The sequence below is a fragment of the Manis pentadactyla genome, chromosome 4 (genome assembly GCF_030020395.1).
Source record: "Manis pentadactyla isolate mManPen7 chromosome 4, mManPen7.hap1, whole genome shotgun sequence".
Lineage (NCBI taxonomy): Eukaryota > Metazoa > Chordata > Mammalia > Pholidota > Manidae > Manis > Manis pentadactyla.
Window position 1 is genome coordinate 157,699,081 of NC_080022.1, and position 18,912 is coordinate 157,717,992.

Genomic DNA, 18,912 nt, shown 5'->3' on the forward strand with positions numbered 1-18,912 from the left:
ACAAGTTGCTAATATTACTGCCAAAATAGGATCAGTTTCCAAATCTCTATATCCAACTCAGAGCTCTCTGCTAAGCTCCAGATCTGCATTTCCAACAGCATATAAATTATCTTCCAAGACATCCCACAGGTACCTAGAATATAAAACAAGTCCAAAGTGAACTCATTATCTGCCCTCCTCCCCACCCCCCAAACTGCTGCTGCTTTATAACAAATGATTTATCATCTTCTCAGTCATAAAGCCAGAAACCTGGAAGTTAGCTTTCCTCTTCCCCCACAAACTGTCATTCCTGTCTCATCAATTTATACCCTCCTCTGTATCTGTTTTTAGCTGTCCTCATCTCTGTAACAAATGGTATCAACAGCCTCCTGAACAACCTCTCATCTAGGCTTTGTACTCTAATCCATCATCCATAACATCATTACAGATATCAATAAATACAAATCTGATCCTGGTGCACATTCTCTCTGCGCATTCACCAGGTAAAATCCAGACTACTTATCTTGGCACATAGTCTTCACATTCTGGTGCACACACTTACCCTTCACCACTGCCACCTTCTGCCCCAGCCTCTTGTACACATTGCTGTTCCTAAAACCCAACATGCCCTTTCGGATGCCCACATATCTGTGCTTCTCTATACTTGGGATTTCCTCCCCTAAACACTATCTTCATATCCGACTAGGAAGTCGGTTCCTCTATGGAGTTTGCCTTGTTCTTGTACAGGGTCACTTACCCAAGGACATTCTCCCTGCTTTAGTTTCCCCTCGGGTTATATTTTTAGAAGCAAGAAAGAGCAGGTATCATCTAGTAAAGCTGGTTCCATAACAAGTATTAAAGGCGCCTCCCAGCACTCTGACGGAGACAGTAAGGTCAAGGGGAAGTCCAGGTCTTTGTGTGGAGTTATCAGAAGTTATTTTATACAGGGGTACATTTTTGAAATAAGAATTTCCCCTTTTTGGCCTTATTCCAGAGTTCCTAATAACTCCCTCAGTCTAAGGTAAAGCTAACTTGATTTTTCAGAGAGTATTTACAGAATCTCAGCTTTCTCTTTCCGTGAGCCTTCTGTTCACATTTGGGCCACTTCACAGCTTGCCACCACCACCCCAGTGAGTGGGAGGAACGTATATCAGTGGTGAGACTGAATCAGTCCTTTGAGATTTTGTTAATATTCTGCAATTATCTTATAATGATAAGCAAAGTTTAGAGATTGGATGTGAATTCCACGTATCCCGTGTTATCCCTGTCAGTCAAACTTCATTTCTTGAGGAGGCAGTGGCTAAGAACTGCAGGATGTATGCATATGGGCATATCACCCATATAGACACACTGATTTATTCTTTAAAGAAAAAAAACCAGAAAGGAAGTTAAACCACAAAGCCTAAAAATAATAAACCCAGGCTCCAAAGTGTAACAATGAAAAAGGATTATAGTCCAATTCTTTGAACTTATATCCTTACATTTCATCCAGTCATTTAGTTGTTCTCTAAGTTTTAGAGTTTCATTGACTTCCTCCTCCTTTTGAAGAATTCAGATCCCAAAGACAGATTCTTTGAAACCCTAGGGTTATCTGGCAACTTGCTATATTCCACATATAGAATATTGCTTTCATCTAAAAAGCACAATTGGTTTTCCTATGAAGTTATTCTCTGTTGCTTATGTCATTTTAGAATTCAATTCTAAAAAAGATTTTAAGATATAAGCAAAAAATATAGGGGAGGGGAGCCTTCCACTCTATGGAAAATACTAAATTTACGACTCAAAATGGAATGAAATGAGGATCACTGTGGTTTTAAGCAGATTGTGTATCAAAGATTAAAGGCTCTTATTTAAAAAAAAATTGAAACTAATAAACTGCATTTCTTAATATAGCTCTGTTTTAATAATGGGATTTAAATATATAAATGAGGTTAAATTAAATCAAATAATGAAAAGAGGCATTATCCAATTGTTATATTAAACAACAAACACTATGATAATACAAATCATTATCTTAGGTTCCCTTATATCAGAGTTAATGTAAGACAATGAACTAGAAGCAGACAGTCTAGAGAAACAAAAATTAATTGGTTTTTCCTACCAATAGCTCTGGAGACTGACAGACTTCCATTCACCCTCCAGGCACCAAACCATACTACACAACCTCCAAGGGCCTCAATTCGCTGCTTTTCATCCTAAACAGCAATGCATAGAAAGAAGCAAATAACTGGATTCAGTATTTATTCATCTATCTTAACAGTAAACAACAGACATAGTACTTATCAGCTTCCTAGAAAGGTTCTCTTTATTTCTCCTTTGGAAGGTGGGCATAGTTGCTGAGATAATGGCAATACTTATAATAATTAAGCAAATCTTAACAATTAGAAAACTGCATTTGTGGCATGTGTCCTAATAGAACAGATTATACTTACCTCTCTGTCTGGTTTGTGTGGCTTCATTAGTTCAACAGCTTGGCCCTTTCTCACAAGCATAACCTGGGAATCACCCACCCAGGCCACATGTAGCATGTTGCCTCTGATAAAAGTCACCACTCCTGTGGTCCCACATCTTAAGCTCTGAAAATAATGTAAATAAAAACTAGAGTCAGTAAAAATAAACAGACATCAAAGTCTTGCTGAGAATATAAACTTTTCAGTTGGGAATTAGATTTACAATAACTAGATTTCACAAATAAACAGGAATTCCAATTTCTCAGTGACTTTCTGTGAGCATGTATGCATTCATGTGATACACAGATGCATTTAATCTGTGCTGTGCAAAGCAAGGATGATCATTAACTCCATTCCATTTTATGCACAGGTTAAGAACTCTATGGCAGGGTCTGTGACTTGCCCAAGGGCAGATCACTGATTACTATACAAACCAGAACTGAAATTTTTTTTCCTCCTAGTTCTGTGCTAAATCTAGTATATCAACCCATAGAGTAAAGACTTCCATATTCTGGCCTCTGTTTTGTTACTGACCTACTGTATGCTCAGGAGGGAGTTCTAGCTTTACAAAATCACCTATAAACCATCTGACTGGTACACAGCAAATGCTTCCATACTAGGAGCCAAGAGATAACGTACATCCCTGGAGTGTTAAATTGCTTATACCTTTAAAAAAGGAAGAGAAAAACTCCACTATAATAATTTTAGGGGCTTTTGCATTTGGGACATTGCATAAAGAACTAACAGCCTGGAACTTCACTGCAGTAGCTCTTGATGCTACTATACTAAAATGACATCTCCATTTGACATGAGTCACCACCAAATGAGCATGACTTTCTGTTACTAGGGCCTTGGCCCAAATTAGAACCAATGCGTCAAAGGTGGTAAAAGGCCCCTTGTATCCAATGAGAAAAACAACTTCTCATTTTCCCTATATAGGGAAAGTTTGTTATAAATCGTCACCCACCGATAAAACATCTTCCCACACAGAATGTTCAAAAACTCAGCCCCCTGGAACACATGATAAAGACCCAGTGCATACACCCTGGAGGGCAGGAGGCAGGGCTGCTCCCCAACAGGAATAGCTGCTTTCTTCCCAGCAGTTAGCAGCACAGGGAAGCACAAGGAGAAAATTAACAGCTGAGACAAACCTGAATTATTCAGGAGAACTATTGGCAAGAAAGAGAGACCCTAGGATTGTGGCAAAGCAAATCAGATGAATATGATCCAAAAAAAAAACCCCATAATTTTGAGGACACAGAGATAAAGGGATATAACAGATGAAGAAAACAAACACGTGAGCGCCTCTCAGGGCGGAGGTCACAGATCGCCTCGCCGGGCCAGGCCCCTCCTCAGCGGGACGACAGTGGCAGCTCCACAGGGCGGAGCCAAGCAGTGGAGGCTCCCAAGAGACTGGGAAGGTCTGAGGTCAACGACTGTTTTGTTTTCTGGTTCCACCTCCATATGTAGACCCTAGTGATTACTGTTGTTGTATTTGCATATTAATCTAAACCTTGGGTGTGGGTGGGGAGACACAGAATATTTCCCTTAATACCAAATAGCTCTAAATTACTGTTTCATTAATTCCGATCGGCACAACTGCTGGGTAGTACAACTATGAGATCAAAGAAATGGACTGAACGTACCCTGTTCTCTCCAAGTCCCTTTCAAAATGGGCGTCACAGGGCAGGGTTTTCTGGATGTATGAAATTCTGTAATTACTATTAAAAATTACACTCTTTCTGTTGGCCCCCAGTTAGAATGAATATAAATTATTATAGTTATTATGTACCAATGCCAAGAAATATAATTAGATTAAAATTTTTACATCTAAATCTTAATATAGAGCCCCTGTCATTCAGAATAAATACCTTAGGTCTGATTAACCATAAGAAAATAGGACATGAGTTCTGACTTTTCTTCCTATTAAGAGAAAAATCAGTAAAGGATCATCTGAGGATTTACTCACTCCAAGCAAATTTTCCCTCAAGAGACACAACAGGAACACACTGCCAACCCATTTAGAAGCAAATGTATGGGAGTAATCCCAGCTTCTGTTTCTTTTTTAGACCATTGTTTTAATTACCATATCCAGATCTTGTCAGCAAAATTCTACTTGGAGAGATGGTACTGGTGTGAAGCTGACAGGCAGCAGTGAGTAAGAAAGGTGAGACTCACCTGCCAAATCCAGCAATGGGATTGCCTTTCCAGAAAACTACTGTTTGGGAGATTCTATGCAGACATCATAGCACCCCATTAAAACTGTTTTTGAAGAGGGAGTTAGAACTATAACAATCCAATACTGTGGGTCAAGAATACAGCCTTGAAGAGAACTTTAAATAATGCCTGCCCCCCCGCTCCAAAAAAAAGTGCAAAATAGCCCTTTAACCGCAAACCAAGTTGAGCTCGGCAGTCATTCACGGCTGGAATTTTTGAGAAAACGACATACCTCCCTGGCTGCTTTCTGTACAAACCGCTCATCAGTGACCCGGAAGGCCCTGCACAAGGCCTCAGCAGGATCATGGGGGAACATTTCTTGGCGTACTAAATTAACATGCAGGTGAATGGAGGCATAGATGGCAGCATCCACTCCCCCGTGGCCATCAAACACTGCAAAGTAAGCTTGTTCTTCCTGGTCCTGTCAAAGAAACAGAAGCATTTAAGGGAATTAGGTACAGCATGACTTGAATGAGTCAATGCCCTGCACTGCTGCCTGTCCTCCTCCCCTGCATTTGTCACCCAGATAATGAGACTAAATGTTTCCCTTTTCTGACATGCCTGATCAACAGCTAGAATACCTACAATATTAGGGCATCTGTGCTTAACACCAGAACACTGGAATGCATCATGTCCAAAAGCTCTGGCTGAAGGGCCCTCTCTCTGCGAAAGTTGTTGTCTTGTACCATGGAAACCACCCACACACATTTGCTTCAAAACGGCTGTGAAAAGTTGTGGGGTGGAGGAGGAAAGAGAAGGTCTGAGGAGGAATTGGGCAAGAGCTGTTCTGGATTAAGCAATTTTTCAAAATGAAAATATTTTAATAATAAAATTAGAAACTGAGAATAATAGGAAATAATTGCCCTTCCAGCACACAATTCCAGCACAACTATGTTAGGTTGTTTAAAATATTTGTATTTTAGAGATAATTAAAGTATACATATATTTCTAAATTATAACGTCTCCTTTATAAATCATTCATGGTCACATTGAATTCTTAGTGTAAATAAGAGTCTCTAAGCTGGTTAGCCAAACGCACACCACCTCTGATATCCAAAGGCCCTGAGACCACCTTTGCATGCCCCCTAATCCAAAGATTTCCTTGCCCACCCATTCCTTGAAGGGCTACTTAAGGCAACTGCCAAAGAAGGGTCTTCAAACCTGTGCTTGATGTTGACAAAGGAAGCCTAAGCACAGTTTAAGCCACAGTATTTAAAGCATTAAGTAGTTTCCTTCATCATCTTCAACTCAGGTTTAAATGTCAAATCTAGCTCATGTACGAGACCTGTCACTCTCCAAACTCTCCCTGAGTCCTGGGCTCCTACTTTAAGCAACAGCATGTACTGATTTTCATTTGCAAGCTTTGACTTCCTCCTTGGGCTCTAGGAGCTCAGAAGAGTCCAAGCCTTGTCATTCCAAGTATATTAAATACACAAAGTAAATCATATAGCTGTTTTGTGCTTGTTTTCTCCTCTGTTAGGCAGGGATGAGTTGCTATCTCATGGGGATTTAGAAGGACTATTAAAGCAACAGGTGTATTTGTGCTTTGAAATAGTTTTTTTAAAGAGTATACTACCTTTACAAAATATAAATGTCTGTAGGATAATGGTGACACCCAAGTATTATGAAATATACACCTAATAAAGACATTACAACTAGTTAGTTTAGCAATTTAATCAACACCTTCCATAATGCCATTGAAGATTAACTGGTTAAATAGAACTACCTAGGAGAAAAGTCCTGACATGCAGAATTTCTACTTGTACTAAAGCAGTACTCAGTTTTAAACAACTCAGTTGGCAGGATAGGGATAAAACTGAAAAACAGCATATCCAAGCAGTTTTTGAGTGATTAGTGAGCTGAAGAGGGGTCATCACAAAGAGGGGCAATAACAGCTTTATTGGGACATAAGAATATAACTTAATGTGATATTGGTAGGGAGGTTCTTTAACAATACAGCATCAGAAGGAACAGAAGCCAAGGGGAGCTCTTAAAATTAGTATAACTTCTTAAAGGGAAAAATAGGATGTTTTTCTGTTATAAATACAATGTATGTTTATTTAGACTAATAAAGAAGTGTAAAGGAAATAAATACATCTATAACCCCACCATCCACTGACAAGTTTTCTATACATATAAGTTTTTAAATTAGGATCATACTGTACATGAAATTTTATATCCTGCTTTTTGTCTTTTACTGTATCATTAGCATTTCCCCCATATCATCAACTATTGCTCACAGACATTATTTTAAGTGGATATGTATTATACATCTTATGAGTATATTATAGTTAACATTCCCCATATATAAAATAATACAAAATTACATTATGGAAAATGTTGCATAAAACATTTGTATCAAACAGAATATATATGTAAGACTTTTGTGCCTTTGTTTCCTTACAATATAAAAGTAAAACTAAATTATCAAATCAAAACGTGAAAATTCACAATGTTCCAAATATGTGTTGTTAAATTGCCCTCAAAGCCTGTCTCACTATATAGCAAGGTGCTCCTTTTTGAGTCAGGTCTTTGGGTTGATTTTGAGGCAAAATGAAAGCCACCCAGGTCAACAAAAAGCAATGATGCCCTTCGGCCTGAGTATGATCTTCAGGTGGGTGTGAGTGGTGTAAGGGTTGTTTATCACACAGCAACCTTTGGGTTACATCTGCCTGGGATGGGAACATTCAGGAACAAAGCTATCAGCTGATCTGTCTTCATAACATAAGCTTCAATTACCAGCCCACCATCACTGTTTATCAGATCTTATTAGCTAAAATTGAAATTTAGCTGCTAAATGAGGGAAATATCGTGCTCTGTATAACTTACTACATTGTAATTTTTAAGTTATGGACTTGTGTGAAGAAAAAAGGCAACTGGCAGGCAAAGGAAACAAACATACCTCTTCTTGCATTAACATAACAGTTTAATAGAAAAAAGGAAGATAACAAGAAAATGGTTGTTAAGTTGACAAGGCTGATACGATCCAATTTATTAGTCACTGAGATTCATAAAATGTAATTCCAGCTACCTTCCTATCTCAGAAAACATTTTTTTAAAAAATCACATGACATCAGCAAACTCAGGCTCAAATTCATCCTTTTATATTTGTTTTGTGTTGCTTCAGCAACATAGTAATTAATGTGGTAATTTAATAAACACCACTTGACTGTCCTATAGAAATAGTTTTTTTTTACAAAACAGCTTTATTGAGATAAACTATTTTCTTTTTTGCATGTATGTTTACAGAATAGCTCTGAGAGTTCACACAAGGAACTGGTAACTTCCCTTTCATTTTCATTGAAGGGAACTGAGAGAGACAAGGATAAGAGAGATTTTTATTTTCTAGCCTCTGAACCTTGTGAATGCATTCCCTATGCAAAGTAAGATAAAATAGATCATTCTTTTTCTGTTGTCTAATGCAAGCAAATGTGTGCTGCTTTGCCTTATTCCTACTCCAGCCTATCAGAGAGAGAAGTGTATCAGAAGTTCCCTTGTGAGAAAGCAGGACCATGCAGGTACTTGCTTTGTTTTGCTTTTTAAATCCCACAGACTCTTCAGAAGTGCCCTTTACCTCTAAATTGAAGAGCATATTAAAGTCAGGAATGCAGACATGTTTGTCCTCCATTTTCCTGCGCATGTTTTTGATGGCATGGATTGATGTCTCATAATATAGCTGTGGTCTTCTGCGGAGAGGGAACTCTTTCACCCAGCTGCAGCAAATCTCGTGGAGTTTGCTGAAGACAGAACGGGCCAATTTCACTGTCTCAATCTCTGTGAAAGAAACACAGAAACCCTCAATGAAGAGCCTTATAAAAATGCTTTTCACTTGCCTGCTTGATAAAGACAGAAGATGGTCACCTTAGTCAAGCTCCTCCTTCGAAGAAATTCCTCCTCCTCAAGAGAAAGGAAGTGTTGCTTCTGAAGAGGGGAAGTTTCAACCTATCTTGTAAAAAAAGTCATCAGCCAGCTGCTGCCACTAAGATACCCTTATGTGGTGAGAAGAAAACCTCTGGCCAGGACAGGATGGGTCCCGAGGCTGGCTCTGTTCCCGCAGTGAAAGCGCTCTGCAGCTGTGATCTAGTGCACAGGGCGGGTTGCCTTTCTGTTGGCTGCCATGGTTATTATCTGGAAAGCCAAGCCCCCTGTGCTTAGAAGAATGACTGAAGTAGGAGAATAGTGGTTATCCAGCTAATTGGAATATGAATAGTCTATGAAACAATTCATTTACAAACTGCTAATGAGAGTTTACTTTGATCACCAGGTTGTCTTTATCTTCCCTGTCTCTTTACTTCCCTCCAGTTCCCTAACTTTTCTCTCCTGTGACAGATCATAATTTGTGATTAAATTGTATATTTTTATTGGTAGGTATTTTTAATGAAGTTGATATACAATCTTATAATGGTTTCAAGTATACAACACAGTGGTCCAGCAGTTACCCATAGTATTAAATCCTCACCCCAGCTGGTGCGGTTACTATCTGTCAACACAGGAAGATGTCACAGAGCCGTTCTCTGGGCTGTACTCCCATCCCCACGACCAACAGTATGATTGAGAGTTTTTGGGCCCTTTTAGTTCAGTGTATAGGTTTTTTAAATTAACATTTTAGGCAATAGCTTAAATAGTTTGGCAAATGAAGTAAAGGTTTTATATGTCTCTAAGGAAAAAAGTACTTAAATTCTGTCCATGTGTGTAACCCCGGATAGAAAAAGATAGCAAACAGGATTCTTCACCCTAGACTATTGATCTACTACTTGACCCATTTAGTGGAGCAGACTAGTTGATTTCTGAGGATGACTTGAGTCCTTGGATGGATGGACAAATGTGGAAGCCTTTTAAGCAACACTAGATGGCATTGTGCACATTGTATCTCACATCATCTCCCCTCAGGTTGCCCTCTACTCAAGTTACCACTATTGAAATAAAAAAGGGGAGGTTAGGTTTTCTCAGGCGAGTATTATAAGAGATTCCTCCTACATCTTAGGTAAAAAAATTTGGAATTCTCAAACATTTTCTTCACTAAATCACATATAGCTTGTCAACTTGAGAAAATGTGTGCCAGATGGTCACTGGCCACACACGCCTCCTCCGATCTACAACACAATCCCACAGAAGAGAAACTGTGTTCCAGAACGGCCTGGGAATTTAGATTCCCATTTTTTATTCTCTCTGCCAATGCTTTTATCTGTGGCTACATCTAGTTGTTTTCTTATTTAAAATTCTTTTTTAAATGACTATATCCAGAAAGCTGATCTCAAGGTTTTTGTTGATTTTTTCTTCATTAACATAGCACGGGATGACAAACCATTTTTTGTGGCTTTGTCCCACTAGACATGTTTATATAACTGAAAACCAATGGTACACTTGAAAGAGAAAAGAAGTTTAAAGAGCAAATACAATCTAAAGATGTGTGTAGAAGAGGGAAACTGAGGCCAATTGACAACTTGGCCTTTTGATTATTTTGAGCAACTCCATTTTTTTTTTTTTAAGCACCAGTTGCCAGAGACTGTCTCTTTCAGCCAGCAATTATCTGTTTGTATCACTCCATCCCATCTGGTCTCTGCAACAGGAAAGTCCCCCAAATTCAGACCCTGAGTTTGGGTGCACATTTGATGATTGCAAAACAGTAAATGAATTCAGAAACTTTGAGGGAGAATTGGGTGGGGTGAAACAAATAGCTGATGTTAACTATCAGTATAGTTCCCAGATTCCAGATAATAAGGTATTATATCATTCTTTGGTTTTTATGTTACTCTTATTTTATAGACCTACACTGTTCAATAAAGTAGCTTACTAGCCACATGTGGCTAATGAACTTAAAATTAATTAAAATTAAATAAAAAAAAACTAAATTAAAAAAATCAGTTTTTGGTCCCACTGGCTATATTTCAAGTGCTCAGTAAGTACATATAGCCAATGGCTACCTCACTGGACAGTGCAGGTAGAGAACTTTCCACCATTGTGTCTGTCTATAGGACAGTGCAGATTAAATTGGTTAGGGAAAGCAATACCAGCTTCCTCTAATATTTAGCAAACCACTAGATCTGTCCCTACCTGCTCCCAGTTGCTCCTTCATGTTCCCATTACACTTTGCTTATACTGTCTAGTATAGCTGGTGGCCAGTGACCATCTGGCACACATTTTCTCAAGTTGACAAGCTATATGTGATTTAGTGAAGAAAAAAACCACATTTTGTAATAATAGATAACATTTGTTGGTCATTTGCTATATTCTGTGTCTCTGGAACATTTCACAAACAGGTAAAACCATTCTCAGTCCCAGGTCTGACTCTAACACCGATGCTTTCCGCTTCCAAATTAGACTGCGGATAGAGACTGTGTCTTAATTGCCCTTGGCTAGTTATAGTACAGACCTGGCAGACAGCAGGAGCTCATTTGATGTTTACTGGATAAATGAATGTGTACTTCTGTAAATTAAATAACCACTAAAATACTAAAATATTTGTATGCTTCTTGATCTGTTTTGCTTCACTGATCTCTCCATCTATTTCAGAAATGATGCCACTCCTAACTTTATAACATGTTTTAATACAAAGAGGACTAGTTTTCCTACCTATTATTCTTAATTTGAAAACACATAACATGTATATTTGAATGTTTATTCTTCCAGGTGAACTTTCTAATTATTTTGCCAAGTTTGAGGGGGGAGATCTGTTGCCTTGTGTTTGGGATCATATTGAATGTATAGAGTAATTTGGAAAAAGTTGACATTTTTTTCATATTGAGTCTTATCCAGGAACAAGTTATATTGTTTAATTTAAATGCTTTCTACATTGCTAAATAGAGTTGTAACATAGGCCCTTCATATTTCTTAATAAATATATTCCCACTTATTTTATTTGCTTTTTTGAGTCAGAACCTTGCTTTAATGTGATAATTGCCACCTAGCTAACATTCCTCTTTTTCCCAAGAACACTTCCTCCTCTACCATCAGTCCATGTGCTTCTAGGGGTAAAACACGTGATTCAGGTCTGGCCACCTAGAGAATCGCCTTCCTCTGGCCACAGTGATTGGTTCAGGAATGGGAAACAATCCAAGCTGGGCTAATTAGAGTGAATTTGTGATTTATGTAAGAGCAACTGAGTAAAGTCACTCTTACTTTCCTGCTGGATTTGAAGCTGAGCAGACGAAGACCTAGCACACCTAACAGTCCTTGCAGCCACAGGGAGACTGAAAATGAAGTCAAAATGCAAGAGTACATCTGAGAGTTGGAGAAATGCCGAGTTCAGATGCTGAGTTCAGTTCAAAGCCTTGAGTGTATCTGTGTAGGTACCTTGAAGGGTAGCCAATAAATTCTGTTTTGCTAAAGCCAATTTGAATTGTTAGTGGCCACTTGCAATAAAAAAAATTCTGTAATTCGTAAGTGCTATAAATCCATAAATGCTAAATTTTGGTTTTAGCCAAATTTTGTTCTACAATATCCAAGGTGTATCCATCTAGTTCAACTTTATTAAGCATATTTTTAAAATTAGGAATGGATATTGACTTTTATCAAATGCTCTTTGGGCATCTTTAGATATTGTTCTGGCTTTTTTTCTTTTGATCTATTAATATATAAATTATGGTAACAGACTTCCCAATATTTTTGTTTTGTTTACTGCTGTTTCCCTAGCACAGCGCTAAGCATATGGTAGGTCCTCAATAAAACACCATCAAATGAACTAACGGTTGTACTCAATATATTTTATAAATATTTAACTTAAGATTTTTACATTGATCTCTAAGACTAGCCTCTCATTTCCTTTGTTAGTTTTGCTTTTGGCAAGTTTTGGCATCAGTGTTCTGCTATGCAAATTTTCCTTCTTTGTGCAGTTGGATAATTCGTTTTAAAAAGCACTGGAACTGTATCTTTGAAAATGTTCACCTGTAGAATCACCTGCTCTTTGTCCTTTTAAGAAGATAGCTCCTTGGTAATCTTCTCAATTTAACTGTTATCAACTTAAATTGATAATTTAAAATTGCTTTTAATTTTTACATTGGGATATTTCAAATTGATTTTAGATTGTCTGGACAGGAATTACATCTGCTAAGTTAAATTTGTGCCAATGGCTACACAAGGTCATTTAGCAAATATTCTGTTAGGGATGACATAAACATGAAAAGAACTTTAAGGATTCTTTTTATTAAGTCTGTTTTGGAAACAACTAAGAGGAGAGAGAAAAGGCATTTCAGTGGGGACGTCAATGCCTTTAAGCCAGTGACAGCAGGACTTACTCAGTTGGCTCATTTCCCACTCTGATATATGGAGAAATACAATATGCCTGGTAGAGATTCTCAAGTGCAGTTCACACTGAGAAATTTGGGTTAAATAGATTAAGGACTTGCAAATAGTTTAGAAGTATAAAAGATCATTCTGAATCATACCAATGGCATGGAGACATTACTGGATAATCTCTCAGAAAAACAGAAAATCAGAATGACTAATAATATACGCCAAAAGAAAAACCCTTCATTACACATTTGCTATCTTATGGGGGTTCAGAAAATCTTCCAAAGTAGGCACATAGGGCAATACTTCAGTTTTGCTACGTTAAGTATTCTCCTTCTGCAGGGAGTGGTGTAGAACATCAGTATATAAATAATTGTTGCTTGAAATGGAAAAAAAATCTTAAAGGGTGTGAAAGAGAAAATTGTCCAAAGTAGCAGTCCGCCCCCTCACAGCTGTAAATTACTCATTAGTCGTTAATGTCACTGTACTGCGCTGGAGCTGAGTCAGCCATTACCCTGGCAGCAGTAAAGCAGAATTTAATCTCCCTCATCTTTTCATTACAGGGCTTTTGCTTCATGCATCTTTACAAACAGAGGAAAGACCAGTGCTTTTGTAGCAGGAATTCCATCCAACTTGACTCTGGAACAATTTGGTTCCAAGTGAATCAATTACTCTCACTAAACAAGCAGAGGAATTCCTTCCTTGCCAATTTTCTATCAAAAAGGATCTAGAGAGATAAAACAAGAATGTTTAATTTTATATGTTTCACATTCTCTGGAATCTAGAAATTCTGACTCATTAATATATGCTTTGTTCCTTCTGTACCATGTTTAAGGCAAATGTTTAAAACAGAATAAGCAGGATGAAATATAAAAATTCCTCAACAATTTTGAATAGTAATTCCCTGATTTTTATAAAAACTCGTATTTCTTTAGAGCCTGTCAAATATGAAAAGCCTAATGCATTAAATATGCCTTCATTAATAAAGCCTCATCATTTGCCTGGAAGAAAAATGTACAATGATGCATGCAATGAAATCGTGTTACAAAACTGTCATAAAAAGTTCTACCTATTTATTAGTAGATATAAAATTTAATAGAATTAAGTATAATACAATTAACGAGAATTTTTGTTACAACCAATTTCTTGAATTTTTATATCTCATTTTTATTTGGCTTTTAAAGGTAAGCTAAAAATTTTTAATAGGTTGTACTCAAACTTTTCCTCCCCTTACTCATTCATCTTTTCTATGGTGCCTTCACTCTTCTCACTTTACTCTTTCTATTTATCTAGATATTATTAATGATAATATCCTGTTATAACTTCTTGCTCCAATTATCTTCACATATTTTCAAAATATACCTGTATTTTTTACCTCCTTTTATTGGTTAGTTTGAAAAAAATTTTTTTTGCGTTTTTTCTCTTGCTACCACTATAAAAACAACTAGTGGCTAAAAATAATTAATTACTTTTAGTATTCTGCAGACTTAGATTCTGCAGATCACTCCACATGAGGAAATTTTAATATTTTTAAACAATGTAGAAAGGCACTCACCCACAGTCCCTTCACTGCCGTCCATTTCCTTTGGGATGCAATGGGCAGAAAGATCACTTTGAAGGACTTCATCTGATGTGGCTCTAGCTAAAGCAGCAGCCAAAAAGGAAGGGCAATTACTGAAAGAGAAAAATAAAAGGCTATTTCACAGAAAGAATTAGGAAATAATACATTTAACATTATTAATAATTTCTTATAGCACTGTCTCAAAACAAAATTGTATCTTTAAACAATATTCAACACGTATTTACTGAGGGCATATTATGTGCTAGGCTCTCTGCTTAGGCATTGGGTAGATATTAATATAATAAAGATATGGCTCCTGACCCAGTAGGGCTTACAATCTAGTTAGGGAGGCAAATGAAAAACAAGCAAACAAATAGGTTATAACTTAAAATTGGGATATATTTTATAAAGAAACAAACAGGATTCAGTGATAGATAGTAACAGAGGACTGTACCTACTTAAGTGTGACCAGGGATCCGTACCTTGAAGAATAAGTAAGACTCGGTTAAGTGGGAGTGGGAAGCTAGGAGAGAATATTCCAGGCAGAGAAAACAGCAGGTGTACAGACCTTTCTGAGAACTTGGTGTTTCAGGAACGGAAAGAAGTCCAGAGAAGATAAAGCCTAGAGTTGTAAGGGAGAAAGTGGCAGGGAATAAGGTCAGAGGAACAGGCAAAGGCCAGTTATATGGATCTTTTAGACCATGGTAAGGAATTTGGATTTTATCCTAGTACAGCAGGAAGTCACTGAAGATTGTGAGCAAGAAGGTGCAATAACCAGACATATTAATCAAAGTAATACTTTGCTGTGTCAAAGGAGCAAGAATGATGGAGGGTGACCAAGAAGGAGACTAGTGCAACCCAGGTGAGACTGGAAAAAAAAGTGAGCATATTTTAGAGAAAGGAAATATAAAACTTGCTGATTATTGGATGTAAAGGTAGGCAAGAGAAAATAACTAAAGCTGAGTCCTGGGTTTTGGTCTGAGCAACCAGGTGAATGTGGGATTATTTATCTAGATGGAGAAACCAGAAAAAGAACAGGTTTGTGAAGGAAAAGGGTAAAGTAGAAAACAAGAGTTACTTTTAGTATGTTAACTTGGAAATATCTGTAGATACCCTAATAAATGTTTAATTAGATATTCTAGTATGGAGCCCAGAGATTTTAGGCAACTTGGAAGTCATGAATGTATGGATGGTATTTAAAACTATGGAAATAGAACAGATCACATTGGGAGAAAATACAAAAAGAACTGCTATGGACCAGTGCCTCCTGTTTTTCCCTTTTGGAATAGGAAGGTTATTTTACAGTTCACCGTTGTACATTGGGTAGAGGTGGGGAGGGGGGTAGATAGTTTGCTCCTTTAGTCCCCAAGTTTTCAAATCAAGTGGGATTATGTTCAGGGAGCTCTCATCAGGAACTTACACCCAAGGAATCGCACCTGCTCCTGGACCTGGCCTCACTGAAGTCCTGAACCTCAAGCCTAAACCTAGTGTCAGTGAGAGAAGAAACTCTGGGAGACTTTGGGGGAAAGGGGTAAGTGTATTTTGCATGTGGGAAGAAATGTGAATTATGTGGCCAGAACAGACTCTGGCAGACTGTTTTTCTAAAGAAGGCCATGGTAATGGTCCCAGAACCTCTTTAAGAACCTTAACATTCCACATAAAGAGGCAGAGTCTGTTTCCCCTTCTTTGAAAGTGAGTGAGACCTGAAGGGGAAAAAAAAATGTGGCCAAAGTGATGCTGTGTGAGTCTGAGGTTTCAAGACCACATGGACTTCCCTTGGCTTTCTCTTTCTTCTCTCTTCCTCCCCTTCTTCCTCCCCTTCTTCCTCCTTCCCCTCCCCTTAGATGTGTGGATGTGAACTAAGGCTCCCAGGCAATTGCTTATTACCAACTGCTTGACACACAGTGGCCCAGGCTTTCAGATGATACCAGTCCTTGGCCTGCATCTTCCAGCTGAGGCATTAGACATCATGGAACAGAGATAAACTGATCCTGCTTTGCCCAGTCTGAATTTCTGGCATAAAGAAATTGTCAGCATTAATAACTGTTTTATGCAACTAAGGTTTATGTTAATTTGTTACACAGCCAAAGTAAGGGAAAACCCAACATTTAGAAACTTAGTAGAAGATAAGGAACCTATTAAATACTTAACATAATAAGTAAAAGGAGAAACAAGAGAGTAGAATGCTTGAAGAAGGGAATGGTCAATTGTGTCAAAACTGATGAGAAGTATTAAGAAGAAACAAGATAAGGGAAATTTGTCTGCTGGGTAGTAGTGGGGAAGGAGGTAGATAGGGAGAAGAAATAAGAGAAAAATTGAATATTGAATTTAATAATATGTAAATCATTGTTGACGGGTGCCAAGACAGTTCAATTGGGAAAGAACAGTCTTTTTCACAAATGGTGCTGAGACAACTAGATATCCATGCAAGGTAATCAAGTTAGAGTCTTTCCTGAAAGCAAGAACAAAAATTTACTCAAATGGATCATAAACCTAAATATAAAAGCTGAAACTATAAAAATCTTAAAAGAAAACCTAGGAGTAAAACCTCATGACCTTAGATTAAGTGGTAGTTTTCCTAAATATGACACCAAAAATAGGCAACAAAAGAAAAAAGAATTTGACTACATCAAAATTTAAAACTTTCATGCCATAAATAAGGAAAGTGGAAAGACAATTCATACATCTGTAGAAAAATATTTGTAAATCACGTATTTGGTGAGGGACTGGTATCCAGAATATATAAAGAAAATTACTCATAATAAAAAGACACCTCAATTTAAAAATGGGCCAAGGTTCTGAATAGGTATTTTTTCACAGATTACAAATGGCCAATAAGCACATAAAAAGATGCTGAACATAATTAGTCATTAGGGAAATGTTAATCAAAACCACAATGAGATACCATTTCATACCCAGTAGGATGACTATAATCAAAAAGAGAGGTAATTGTTATTAACTGTTATAACAAGTGTTGGCAACTATGTGGAAAAACTGGAACTCTCCTATACTTTTAGTGGGAATGTAAAATGGTGCAGCTGTTTTGGCAGTTTCTTAAGATGTCAAACATTGTTATATATGGCCCACCAATTCCACTCATAGGTATTTATCCAAGAGAAATAAAAACATACATCCATGCAAAAACTTGTACATGACTGTTCATAGCAGCATTGTTCATAATAGCCAAAAAGTAGGAACCAGATGTCCATCAACTCATCATGGATAAATGAAAGACAGTCTATTCATCCAAGGGAATATCATTCAGTCATAAAAAGAATGAAGAATTAACACATACTACAATGTGGATGAACCTTGAAAACATTATAATGACAAAAGCCAGTCACAAAAGACCATATATTTTATTATTCCATTGATAGTAAAGTCCAGAATAGGCACATCTATAGGAACAGAGGGTAGAATAGTGGTAGCCTGGGGCTGAGGGGTGAGGTAGGTAGGGAATAACTGCTAATGGGTTTGAGATTTCTTTTGGGAGTGATAAAAATTCTCTAAATTTTAGATTGTAGTGATGGCTAAACAATTTGAATATACTAAAACCATGAAATTGTACATTTTAAGTAAGTAACTTTAATGGCATGTGAATTATATCTCAATAAAGATGGTAAAAAGAAATCACTGACTTTGTCAAGAACCACTGAATAGTGGAGGTGAAAATCAGATTAGACTGGTGAGTGGGAAGCAAGAAGGTGTGGCAGTGAAGGACAAGAAAGAAATGGGACAGTAACTGAAAGGGGATATGGGACAGAAAAAGTCTGCTGTTCTGGAATGGCGTAGAATCTGACTGTGTACTAAACAGAATAGTCTAGCAGGGAGAGATAGATGGATAATGCAGGAGAGCAAAACTCTTGAATAGCCAAGAAGGGATGAGATCCAATCCACATACAGAAATACTAGCCTTTGATGGGATGAGGCACATTTCCTTCATTGGAAAAAGAAGGATGACAATGAGTACACATGCAGATAGTTTTCTAGATTTCTTAGTAGGAAAATAAGGGTGTTCCCATCTAACGGTTTGACTCAGCAATAACTTACTAAGGCTCACAGTGTTACAGGCACTGTTCTAGTGCTCAGGATACACATGACCAAAAAAGCTTTGGAGCTTACAATCTAGAGAATGGCTTCTCAACCAAGTATGAGGCTAGATCAGTAGTTTTCAAACTTTTGTGTGTATCAGAATCACCTGCAAGACTTGTTAAAGCACATTGCTGGGTCCCATCCCCAGAGTTCCTGACTCAGTAGGTCTCAAGTACAGCATGAGAATTTTTCATTTCTAATAAGTTCCCAGCTGATGTTCATGCTGCTAGTCTAGAGCCACACTTTGAGAACCACTGGGTTAGATAATCAGTGGGGTGGTGAGGGTAGAAAGCACATGGGGGAGGAGGTATGAAGAGAAAGTAGGTATGAAATAATCATACCAGGGAGGAGTAGGACTGTCAGGCAGCACTAAGAGATTGTTGG

At 37.6% G+C, this 18,912-nt stretch overlaps 1 protein-coding gene across 1 annotated transcript in view; it reads right to left on the reverse strand.

Moving 5' to 3' along the window:
- Window positions 1–18,912, reverse strand: part of PPM1E (protein phosphatase, Mg2+/Mn2+ dependent 1E) — a 212,876-nt gene that overhangs the window by 5,741 nt on the left and 188,223 nt on the right. Inside the window, exons 2-6 of the mRNA XM_036879659.2 lie at window positions 14,431–14,549; window positions 8,221–8,420; window positions 4,879–5,067; window positions 2,412–2,555; window positions 2,081–2,174 (exon numbers count right to left, since the gene is read on the reverse strand). Of these exons, the coding sequence (XP_036735554.2) occupies window positions 2,081–2,174; window positions 2,412–2,555; window positions 4,879–5,067; window positions 8,221–8,420; window positions 14,431–14,549 (746 nt within the window). The remainder of the gene's footprint in view (window positions 1–2,080; window positions 2,175–2,411; window positions 2,556–4,878; window positions 5,068–8,220; window positions 8,421–14,430; window positions 14,550–18,912) is intronic.